The following is a 12,334-nucleotide window of genomic DNA, read 5'->3' as shown; positions in this document are numbered from 1 at the left end:
ATTATAATTATTAGTGTAAATTAATTTTTTATCCTTCTAATGACGATTTATCTCTCTAACAAATAGAGAGAAAGGAAGAAGAAGATTGAGAGGGAAAGGGAGAAAGGAAGAGGCGGGATAAGGATTTTGGGGGAAAAAGGGTGATTTAAATGGGGGTATTTTGGTCCAAAAAACAGCTTCCCGATAAAGCTGAAAACAACATTTTCGGAAAGCTCCAAATTGAAGCTTCTCCCTAAAAGCTGTTTTCCGCTCCCCGCAAAAACTGAAACAGTTTTCCGAAAATTTTACTAAACACCATTTTTTATCTAAAAGTATTTTTGGAGGGCCAGAAAGTGCTTTTTGGCCCTCCAAAAGCTCCTCCAAACAGGGCCTAAACTTTACTAGCAGAATTACTAATTCAGTAGACACTCTAGGTGTTCAACTTTAATCTTCCATGAAAAGTTTCCTTTGGGGACAAAAGAATTCCTGTCTATTGGTATAAACATTATTTCAGTGGAACCTTAATCACGAGAGAGGAGATAAAGTATGCTTGATAATTATTTTTTTAACTCTTGCCCTACAATATTTTATTGATTTAAGTTGGATCCTATGATTTCTTTCTTTGCCTATTAGATATTATTATTATTATTATTTAGATTTTAGAATAAAAATTTATTGAGGACTCGTGCGGACTTGTATTCAGTTTTACATTAGTTATATGCTGGGTAGATCTTACGTATTTATACAAAATCAAGAAATGTAAATAATACCTTCCAACTAATTTTTTTGAATAAAGTTTTAAATTGTGACAAAAAGTATCAAAGCGGTTCTTACTTTTGGCTATATGAACTAGGGAACACTACAACATAGATCTATTTGGATTGACCATGAGTTGATTGTGGTATTTATGATTGGATTTGTAATACTATGATTAGGATTGAATGGTTTTGGACCTTTAGCCTGTCAAAGATGCCATAGCTTAAATGAGAAAAGTATACGAGGATCCTATGCAAGTATATATTTAGTTCTATATCAGCTATGTATTAGGCAGATCTTGAATATTTATATAGATTCAAGAAATCCAACTAATACCTTTTAGTTAGCCTTTTTGAGTGGAGTATTAAGTTGCGACAAAATTATACAAGAATATTTTATTTTTTTATAATAGTTGGGGATCCTTTGAGCCATGGATTGATCAGAGAGGTCTAGGCCTCATCATAGACAATCCATGTATCACACAACAATCTGTGATCGAGGAAGATTTTGAATGCACGCATCCAATCATGCTGTTCCTGACTCCATCATGACCATTATACAATATACTAATTGTCTATGATTGGGGATTGACACTCTCTAATTCAATCATGAAAGGGAGAGCTTATGTACTCCAAATTTAGACCATCTTCGTGGTAGCAAACTTTGTCGCTTAAAAAAAAAAATAAGTAAAAATTAGTATGAATGTTTATTTGGAAATGCAAAAAATTGATATTTTTTGACCGTCATTTAATAATTAATCCTTACACAATTAAGCTATTTTGTATAGCCTTTAATCATAATTAATCTGATCATCATATATTAATATATGCCTAATTCCATACATAATATCCATATATCATTATATCATATATATATATATATATATATATATATATATATATATATATATATATATATATATATATATATGTATGTATGTATGTATATATATGGTCAACATAAAATAGTTGTCAAATCCAAGGCCAACCATAAAAATGCCAACTCAACAAGCTCTGAACATCATTTATCTAAAAGAAACAAAGTCGGAAAACCAAACATTTGTTTCATTCTGAGTTCAACTAGGTACAAACGGAGGAAAGCCTTTTTAATCTACGCACTCCAGCTATTTTTATAGCAACACCCTTCAACAATGATTTAGGAGCAATGTAGGTATTTAAAAAGCTAATATCTCTCACTTTTTTTCTTTTTTAATTCATAATGAACTATTTCATCCTGCAAAGTTTGTTAGCGACTTGTTATGGCTTAACTTATTCTGCGACCAAATATGAAATAAATGGCTCATTCCAAGAACCAGATCTCACAAAACAATTGAAAATATAATTGTAGGTTCCAGGGAAATTGGATCCTATCCGGTTCAACCACGAACCGAACTTCGGTTATGATTATGAGCCATGCGCCGGAACTTGGGCTCACAAAAATAAATCACGTGTTCCACTCGGGCCAAGACCCCGATTCATGTGAACTCGGCGGGCGCTGCCGACCTAGTTTAATCCCAAATTAATAGCTTTTTAGGGTTCCGGCTCTCACGCTGCGGTGAAGCCTGACAGCCGGGAAGAAATGAATTCGCTTCGGAGGGTCCTTCCTCTCGCCCACCAAAACCCTAATCTCTGGACGGGGATCAGAGCCTTCTCCTCCTCCGATTCCTCTTCCCTGAGGAAATCCGTCGCCTCCCTCCTCGACTCCCTCTCTCTCAAGCAAGGTAATCCGAATCCCTAACCCTAAGCGAGTCGAATTCCGATCTTTCACTGTTGGATCTTGTGCATTTATTCGTTCCCTCCTCCCCTTTTTTGTTTCTTGCTATGAATTCGATGTACGCTCAGATCTTTCAAGCCACTCTCTCTAGCGTTTCCTTTTCTTTCTCCTAGCTTAATTCTTTTTCGGTACTTCTGGGTATCTCCGTCATAGTCTGTCTGCTAAATATATGATCTTGATCGCGTTTCGATCGATGGCCTTTTGAAAGCTCAGAAACGTACTTCGTGGATTGCTTACCGATGTTAGCTATGGATTGCACCAGACGGCGAATGACAACCCTTTTCCTGGATAGATTGAAATGCTCCGTGTTAGCTTACTGCATTTCTCATCGTGCAACTTGGTTCTTAACGCTACTGGATTCTCTCGTCCTTTCGGAAGAATGAGTTGTCATCAAATGGCCCATTGTTTAGACTATTGGGAATCCACAGTTTTAACGTTTTGGGTAGTCTTGAACTAGTAGCATAATGGAAAGCGTTGTGAGCTCGCAGAGTGTAAAAGAGACATAAAAAAGATGGACATGAAGAAGAAAATGATCGTATAGAAATCGGACTGATTTCATGGTAACTCTGTGTTTTATTTAGAGGCAAATCTGTGAATTTCTGTTTCCTTCGTTTGGCCAGTCAGACTCTTATGATGCATGTTGGAATTTCATTCCTTAAATGTGAACAATTTTATTTCTGAATTTCAAGTTGATGCTCTAAGCCTAAGCAGCCTTTTGAGGTGATTTGTAGCTGCTTATGCTTTGATTTATATGATTTTGCTGGAAAGGTCAAACATTGGTCCAGAATTGTGGGGACAGTGATGTTGGGAAGATTGTAATTGAGTTGGCAAAGGAACGCAAGCTTCAGACTATCAGCATAATTGATGATAGGCCTGGGACTCCTGAAACGATTGAAGAGCTCAAGGCCCTTGGCGGGGATTTAGTTGTTCCAGAAAGCTATACAAAAACATGGTAAGTTTATCATCCCTCTTTCTTTATATAACTGTAGGAAACTAAAACAGCTTTCACAAATCTTCTCTGCATGCATCAGTGGAGTAGCTGCAACATTTGGAAATGGAATTCTGAACTATTAGTACTGGGAAAAACTACTGATATCTAGTCACTTCATTGAGAAACACCTGATAGAGATGGTTTTGGCAATTTCCTGAACGGGAGCGACAAGGATATCTGCTACATAAATATAACAAAAGAACAAAATAACTGCAAAACATGGTGGGAACTTAGATCCTTTCGAGGATCATGAGGTCACTGCTTTCTCTCTTAGAAAAGTCGAAGGAATTTTCTTGCTGTTTATCTGCCCTTTAAGGTATCTGGAGGTGTCCATTGTCCACAGTTTTCTCTTTGTAATATCCACTTGCTTATTATACTTTACATATTTGCTTCATTTTTTGGGTGATATCACTTCATGAATTCCCCCTATCTCATATGCAATGGCTTTGATTATTACATGTCTTGTGGTTTTTTCTCTTGATGTAAGTTCATGACGTACAATAAAGACGTTGAAGGAACCTGTGAGAAACTTAACTGAAAGCACAACCAACTATAGGCATAACAAGTAAACATAAACCTATATATGTAAGATTTGCTTGTCTAGCTATTTTGCTTTGTTCCTTTCAAGGGTTAGACCATGGCCATAAAAGAGAACAGAAAGCAAGGTTTTGTGAATTAGAAAATGACTTGGTAATCTATCTAACGTTCCATGTTTCCATTTTATTTGCTTCAGTGAAGTTAATGATTTGTTGAAATGGCTTTTTTTATTTTTTTTTTATTTTGATATTACATCAAATAATGTCAGAAAAATATATAACTAAGGTGAAAATATCATAATGATATTACTGACAGTTTTTTTTTTTTGGCAAAAGCTCACTCATATTTATGAGATTGCCATTAAGAATGGTCTTCTAGATTCCATAGGTCTGTTAGTTTACACAACTATTTTGACCCTGCTTGAATTCAGGGTCTCAGACTTATTATTTGTCTTCAAAGTTGTGCACTTCCAGAAAAAAAAAATGAAGGAATAAAATTATTCACGGAGCCCGTAATCCAAAAAGATTGTCTAGGGTAATGACCGGGTAGAAGAATTTTAAGGAAAAAAGTGATTCTCCAGGGTTTCCACGGAGTCCCTAATCCACAAAAAAAAAGGGATGTCCGATTCCATTCAAAAAGTGATTTTCCATATTCTGCTTTATTTGGGAATTCTATTATCTTAAGTCTCCTCATTCGGAATGGTTCTTCCTTCTCATTATAAAGTATTACCCAGTGCTTATCGTGTAACAGAATATCGCGTGGACTTTAAGTTATTCAGGTTTTTAAATTAGGTTTGTCATGGAGGCCTGATAAATGATGCTGCATATCTTCTATGATTATTATAGTTAAATAGATATGCATTTATAATAGGGTCTTTTTTCTGGCTTACTTATGCCCAAGAGGTTTGGATCATCTTGCTCTGTTAGAGAACTTACAAAGTGGAAATATTACCTTATCTATATTATTTTCTTTCCTCCTCGATATTGGTGGGTACAGTAATCAACTAATCTTGCTTCTATAGGCTTTTGGATGGCTAGTTTAATCATTATACTTTCCAATGATTGAAATGATTATGATTGTTGATGGTGTGAACCACCCTTTCTGCATATTTATAGGCTTCTATAGGCTTTTGGATGCCAAAAACACTGTTATGTATGCTGAAAGTACTCATCTCTCTCAACCCAGGTACATGAAGCGACTAGTGAGTGAAATGAGCCCTGCAGCAGGTATAAATTTCAGTGATGGTTACCAAGCCACTGCAGTCGGCAAGGCACTGGTGGATGGAGGAACTCTTGTTTCATACAGCAAAAAGCTGCCAAAGCATGTTGTTTATGATGGAGCAGCTCGCAGAGCAATTGAGTGGGACACATTTGCAAAGGAAAAGAAGCTTAAAGTGCTGAACTTGTAGGTCAGCCTCCATCGTTGGTCAATACCTCCATGTTTTATTTATTGCAATGCTGTGCGAATGCTAAACCGGGAGCTGCGTTTTTCTTTTTCTTTCATTTCGTTGCTCTGCTCTTTGTTCGCTTGAGCTGATGAGGCTTTTCGTTTGCTGCTTCCAATAAGAAGTAAAACTCATGGAAAACAAGTGAATTTTTATGGAAATTTATGCAATGAAGGAAAGAGCTGTTCTTAATTGTATGCACTGAAAGAAATAGCTTCTGTACTGATTCACATAAAAACTGCTCTCTATCCCTCTATACTCTGGTACGAACTGTTGTAGAAGGTAGTGTTAAGCTGTTGGCTGAAAGTCGGGCTAATTAACGTCTACTTCATGCTTTAGTGTGTGGATGCAAAGACCTGCCGGGTTCAATAGAAAACGGGGCCAAAACCTGTGCTTGCGGTTGTGTGCTTTAGGGCCTGTGTAGCATGATTGTTGTTTCTGTGTTTTTATTGATGAAATACGACACAGGGGTTGACGCCGAAGATAGCATGCATTTCCAAAACTTGGGCCATTCCTTGCTTTTGCTTCCGCCCACTTTTTCGAAAGCAAGAAATATACAAACAATTTTGAAAAACATTAGGGTACTTGTAAACAAAGCGCAACTCTAAACACATCTCTGGGAATCAAACTTTCCAGTTAAATAATCGGATATCCTCGGCCCTATCGTAAAGCTCTTGGCGAGCATAACCTCCTAAATCTTGACCATTAGAGTCAGATCTGAAGATAAATCGAGTGTCTTATGAGGAGGCCGGCCAATTGGGCTGCATGGGAAACCCAGTAGCTACAACGATTGAAATTTGAGCTGCGCGAAATCCTGTAGTTTAAACAACGAAAAATATATTTAACGAAATATTAGTCATCAATAGGAAAGATGGTCACGAACTGAATGCACTCAGCATCACATGAAGTCGAGAAATATCAATCCGTCCCATGAATCCTGCAGCCGGGTTGGACCTAGGTGCTGACATCCCCGAATGGACCGAGCCGAATTGGGCCCTTTGGTCGGCCCACCCATTTCCGGTGGTGCAAACAAAAACAGGAGCCAGCCGCAGCGGGGAGGAGAACATAGATCGAATTCGAGGCAGAATATGGCATCCCTGTCCCTGGCAAGGAGAGCAGCGGCGCTCTCACCGATCGGGATGAGGATCAGGGCCTCTCTCGCCTCCATCTCTCCTTCCAATCCCTGCCTTCTCCTTTCCAAATATCCAGGCAAGTCTCTCTCCCTCACCCCCACCCCGCCCTTCCACCTGTCGCAAGAATTTACGAAACCCTAATCTCTCTTTCTCCCCAACTTTTCACCTGAACTGATGCGTGTCGTACGTACGCATCCTCCCGTCTCAAGATTCCTCGGTCTCGAAAAATTCCATGCATCGCTTTTATTCAGACAACTTTGGAAACGGTTGATACGAGGATTGTTTTTGTTGTTCCTATTATTATTTTTATCTGTCGAGTTTCAGTAGTGTGGCGTCGTAATATCTTCTTCAGTATCCCCCTAGCCAGGTGTGTTATTCATTCATTCATCGATGCACGCCCTGTTTCTGCAGTTTCTGGAAGATTTGGATTGTCAAAGGTTTGGCCAAAGTGTCGTCGGCTCGTTTCACCAATTTATGCACCAGGGTCGGAGCCAGTATTCAATATGCAGAGGATATTTTTGCAAAGCTTTAAACCATCTGGCAAGTCTTCATGTGCATTACTAACTTTGAAAAGTGATAAATTTCATATGAGCATGGCGTCTCTCTATTGCTAACTGTTGTGCACACGCCTTGTAGTTGAGCTCAATATTTACCTCTTGTATTGTTTAATTGGGAAGGGAAATTATTTGTAATTTATATTGTGTTTTTAATTGCATGGATCACCGCATATGCTCTTTGTTCATATCAGTTAGCAAGATCTGATTTCTGAAGCAGTTTGCACATACTGTCAAAGCCATCCAGAAAAAAAGATGAAACTGGCCTGAGGTTGCAACACGTCTTGATATTTTACAATGCAATACAAATACACACATCTATCTATCTCAATCTTCATCTGCATAGATAATGAAGGCACTGAATTTTTGAAGCATGCCAAGTACAAAAAGGAATCATGCTTGGTCGAAGAAATTGATCTGTTATGTTCATGTTTAGTGCTTCTCCTTTCTTAAAAAATATATTGTTGGTAATATATCATGTAAAAATGCCCAAATTTGATTTCATGCTCTTGCTTGGGCTACCTTTGAAATGTCTTAGAATATAGCTATGTGTATGTCCGTACATTGCCTATCCAGATTCCTAACAGTTTATGACCATTGAAAAAAATTCTAGTAAGTTAGCCTTAATCTTTTTCTCTTTTTTTTTGTAGAGAGAGAGAGAGAGAGAGAGAGAGAGAGAGAGAGGCCCACTCAAGATAAATTATCCAGTTTCAACTACAACCTGAACCCAGTACTTCCTCTTTTTAATTGAGAGGTGTGACCACTGCTGAGATGCCCAGTTCACCTTCGTGCAATTTTTTTTGTTATTAAAATCATTAAGAAATGTTTTAACAGGTGTGGCACTTGCATTTGCCTTTTTGGTTCATTGGATCATAAAATTAGATCTCTTTTACAACTTCATATTAATTTAAAATATTGAAGTAGGATTTTTTTTTCTCAATATTATAGTTCCTCAAATTAACTGATGAATTTTGTGTTGTCAATGTCCCTTTAGAAAGGAAGTTATTAACTGGAAGTTTACTCGGGATCACTGTTGTAGCTGGAATGATGAATCCTCAGTCACATGTTGCATATGCTATGGATGGTGAGTTGGCATGCTACCATATCTGGAACATTAAATACCCCTAGGATGATTCCTGATGATCTCTAAACAACGTGTTCTTAAAGTAACCACACTGAGATCCAGTTTCATAGTGCAGATTTTGAGGACATTGAACAACCTTCAGGGTATTTAAAGGATGACCTAAATGCCTTCTGGACTTTGGCAAGAAAATTTCAGCTGCCAGCTGTACTGCTTATGACAGTGTTGTTGGGATGGAGGCATCCTCTTACACTTGCCATTAATATTGCTCTTCTTCTTTTCTGCACAAGGCCCAGCCCTTTGTCGGCGTATATTTTCATTGAGCAGGTTAGTTGGAGGGTTCCCTACCTTACTTTCCATGCAGATATCAGATGATGATTTACTGTTCTGATATGGCATTGACTTTAATTTCTTTTTTTTTCCCTTACTTTCTTTCTTTATTTCTTTCTTTGAATCTTTCTTAGTGATCCAGTGGTCATGCACTTTACAGTACATAATTTTAATTACTGTTTGACAGATAGTTTCACAGTGATGGTTCTACCTGGCATTGGTCAAAATTTTCAAGAGCTTAAATAATAATGATGGATGCCATTTGACTCTATGGGGCAATAAAAAGAGTGTTTGGTAGATAGTTCTCATTGATTGGTTTTGATCTGCACAAATTGTTCGACAAGAAGGTTTCCATAAGGATAAATGAAGAAAGTAAAAAAAAAGATGAGCAAAAGAAATGTTATTTGTAGACAAAGAGCTTATTTCATCAAAATTGTAGCAGCAGAAGACTTAAGAAATTAATCGATCTTTGAGAAATACTCCCCTGAACCAAATAAAGGATACCCCTCATCATTTTTTCCAGTTGTTTGCTGGGAAAAACCTCCATATGAAGTTGGCGGACAGTGGAGCGAACATATCTTTTAACGTGGTGAACTGTGGAATAATGCACATATTTTTAGAAATTTATCTATGGGTTCAAGTTTTCATGGAGAACTGTGTGACCCTTATGATTAAGCACCTTTAACCAATGTACTCGATATGTCGTAACATTTGAAACCCTTGAAGTTCCAGTACATTCAGTATCACAAACATTAATGGCTCCTGGAAACAAGTTAAATAAATTAGAGTTTCACTTTATAGTTCCATTTGACTAAAATAAGCCTGTAAACGACCAGAATTACCTGCTGAATCCACAAGAAGCATCCATCTTTAGTTTGATGGTTTCTAGTTTCTTGATTTGTTTAGTGTCTCTGTATGGTAGTTGTTTCACTGTGCAGCTAAAGGCACTCCTGTTTTCTAGTTCTGCAGATGGGCTTTTTGCAAGTTTGCATACCAATACATTTCTTTTTTTTGGTCTTGATTTTTGTAAAAGCAATCAGAAAATTCCTTGTTTGCCAACGATGCATCTCCTTCTGCAGTGTGTACTTTTTTGAATTAAACATGTTGAAAATTAATGCAAAGCTTCCAATTATTATTTTTCTCATAAACTTTGTTGTTAACAATACAGAAATTCATCTTGATTGTTAGTATGCATATGCAAATTATGATAAACGGATTAGGTGATGCTTCATTTGAATACTTTTTTTTTTTTGATTCAAATGTGTTAATCATTCCTTTTTACAGTACTCTTTCTAATTATTCAGCCGGTGTTCATCATGGTCTAATACCTTGCTAAAATTTCAAATTTTGCAGCTACGTCAGAGAGATATGCGCCGAGATCCTAGACTTCATAAATCAAAGGTGAGATTTATGGGTATTTGATTCTCAGCTTCTCTGTTTCAGGAAATTGCTTTCTTAGAGCTCTTTTGAACTTCGAAGCAAGATCTGCCTTCCAAGGTCTCTTGCTCTTCTATTATAATCCTTATTGCTTAGTAAAAGAAATTTTTTTCCTTAGAACTAAGTGGTATGCACGTCATTGCAACATTAGAGAAGCACATTATCACTTTATTTACCATGATTTAGTACTATTAAACGCGTCCTTTCTCCATATCCATGCTGATCAAGGTATCCCTAAGCTATTGATTTTCTATTTAAGCCTCATTTGCACTTATTTTCCACTATAGCAAGACATGCTCTTGTTCAACTACTTTTGCATGTAAGGCGGTTTATACATACTCTAATGAAAATATATCTCTGTCCTCATTTTTCTGAATTTTATCTCAATACTCCATCCTCACCCATTTGATCTATATATAGAGCACATGCTGTTAAGATGAAGAAAGTGGCCTTCCACCAAATTGGACCTGTTCATCTGTTCATGTATGACAAGTCTAAATAAACATGGAATAAAAGCTATTATCAAGTATTAAGTGCATCTAAGTAAACAGTGAAAGAAGGTCATTCACTAATGCAATGGTTAACCAAAAAAACTTGACTCTTATCGATTGCTAAAGCCTAGTGATGTTATTGGTCATTTTATAAGCATGTGAAAAACTCCTGATTTTTTTTTGATACTTGGATTCTGTGTCGAGTTTTGTATATTTAGGTCTAGAATGAGGAATAAGGAACTCTTCTAGTTAACCAGAACTGTGGGATATTCCTGTGTGGTCTAGCCTTGTTACATGTTAGTTATAGTTACTTAGTCTGACTGCTTTCCGATTACAATATCTGCAGTTCTTCTATGCGAAGAAAGTCGAAGTTGAAGATTACAAGTTCCTATGCTTAGCAGAGGTTGAATTAAGAGATGTAAAGCTGAAAATTATTGGACTCTTGGGTGGTTGGTGGGTTGTTCATACTTCAAGAATTTAGGGTGACACAGGATCATGAAGATGAAACTTTATGAATCACGGGTGGCAGTTTGGTCACCCAAGTTTGAAAGTACAATGGATTAGACCGAGGTATAGTGTAGTTTTTGGATAAAATTAGCAGCTGTGATACCATATGAAATTTTACTCTTGCAGTTGCAGGTACTGGCTCTGCTCTCGCTGAAGGGTTTTTGTAATTGAATGGCTTTACATTCAGAGCAGCAGAATTTGCTTGGCAGGGCTTTTTCCCTTTTTCATCTCTGCCAGGAGTTCAATTGTTTTCTGATTTTTTGTCATTGAATTGGGCGTGCCTGCATCATGACCATGATTCAGTAAGCCTTATTAGCTGGGATAATGGCTGCAAGCGGGTCCATCAATCTCCAGCCAGTGCGGATCCAAGTTTGGAATCTTGTCAGGTTCAAATGCATTCAGGTCTATCACATCCTTCTGGATCTGATTTAATCTGGGTTATGTGAATAGACTTGATCTGACTCATCTGAGCAGATCGTATTGGGTGGTCCAGAAGGTCCAGGATGTTTCATGAAATTCAGGCTTCATCTGAACGTGTTAATGTAAATTAGCAACTTGTGTCTAGATCTAATTTGTCTACACTATGAAGCACATTCCTGGACGGAACCTAGATACTTGCTCTTGAGAATGTTTAAGATATTACAGTGGGAGCGAGGGTCATTGTGCAAATATGATATGCTTAGATATCAGGGTTGATTTCTCTACATTTGATCGTTCAACGTAACCCAGTGAATGTTGTAGAACTGTGGCTTTCTGTATGCAAAACACTTACCTTAGGGGCTCGTTTGGTTCGCGGGAAGCATTTTCCTTCCTAGGAATATGATTCCTGGAAAACAAATTCCTAGGAAGAGGATGCCTAGGAAAGTACTTTTGGCATGTTTGGTTGACCATGGGAAAGTGACAAATTTCCAAGGTGCTTATGTTTGGTTGGCCATCCACTTTCCTAGGAAAGTTATATATAATTCCTATTATGCCCTTAATAAAAATTAGGTTTTTAATACCTCTTTAATGCTTCTTTAATGCTGAAGGGACTTTTTGGGAAAAAGTAAAAATGGAGTGATTCCCGCCTCATGGGAAAGTAACTTTTCCATGTTTCTCATGGGAAAGACTTTCCCATGAAATGTGGGAATCACATTCCCATGGGAATACAACTTTCCCTTCTCTCTCCTTTGAAAACTCCAACCAAACAAGAGGCATCTCATTACTTTTCCGTTGACCACACTTTTCCCCCTTCTTTTCCCGCGAACCAAACGAGCCCTAGATGTCGTGTATTTCAGCCTCTCTGATTATCAATCTATGGATGACTAATGCCTGCAACCTC

The 12,334-nt window shown here is 37.5% G+C and overlaps 2 protein-coding genes across 4 annotated transcripts; both read left to right on the top strand.

Moving 5' to 3' along the window:
• Window positions 1–2,202: 2,202 nt before the first annotated feature.
• LOC103703792 (enoyl-[acyl-carrier-protein] reductase, mitochondrial-like) lies at window positions 2,203–5,677 on the top strand. Its single transcript, XM_008786778.4, has 3 exons — window positions 2,203–2,455; window positions 3,277–3,460; window positions 5,222–5,677. The coding sequence occupies exons 1-3, from the start codon at window positions 2,314–2,316 to the stop codon at window positions 5,442–5,444; spliced, it is 549 nt and encodes a 182-aa protein (XP_008785000.1). The 5' UTR covers window positions 2,203–2,313; the 3' UTR covers window positions 5,445–5,677.
• Window positions 5,678–6,528: 851 nt separating this feature from the next.
• On the top strand, window positions 6,529–11,717 carry LOC103703793. Of its 3 annotated transcripts, none has more exons than XR_603491.4 (7): window positions 6,529–6,689; window positions 7,025–7,153; window positions 8,162–8,251; window positions 8,367–8,575; window positions 9,932–9,979; window positions 10,853–11,076; window positions 11,146–11,717. XR_603491.4 is itself a non-coding variant. In XM_008786779.4 (6 exons), exons 1-6 carry the CDS (start codon window positions 6,569–6,571, stop codon window positions 10,985–10,987), a joined length of 732 nt encoding a protein of 243 aa, XP_008785001.1. In that variant the 5' UTR covers window positions 6,529–6,568; the 3' UTR covers window positions 10,988–11,717. The 3 variants fall into 3 exon arrangements, 1 of the variants encoding a protein (XP_008785001.1); XR_603490.4 differs by having other exon boundaries at window positions 11,140–11,717; XM_008786779.4 differs by having other exon boundaries at window positions 10,853–11,717.
• Window positions 11,718–12,334: the final 617 nt, after the last annotated feature.

This window comes from Phoenix dactylifera, chromosome 6 (genome assembly GCF_009389715.1).
Source record: "Phoenix dactylifera cultivar Barhee BC4 chromosome 6, palm_55x_up_171113_PBpolish2nd_filt_p, whole genome shotgun sequence".
In the NCBI taxonomy this organism is placed as follows: domain Eukaryota; kingdom Viridiplantae; phylum Streptophyta; class Magnoliopsida; order Arecales; family Arecaceae; genus Phoenix; species Phoenix dactylifera.
Note: the sequence above shows the minus strand (reverse complement) of the source record. Positions and strands in the feature narration are given on the sequence as shown.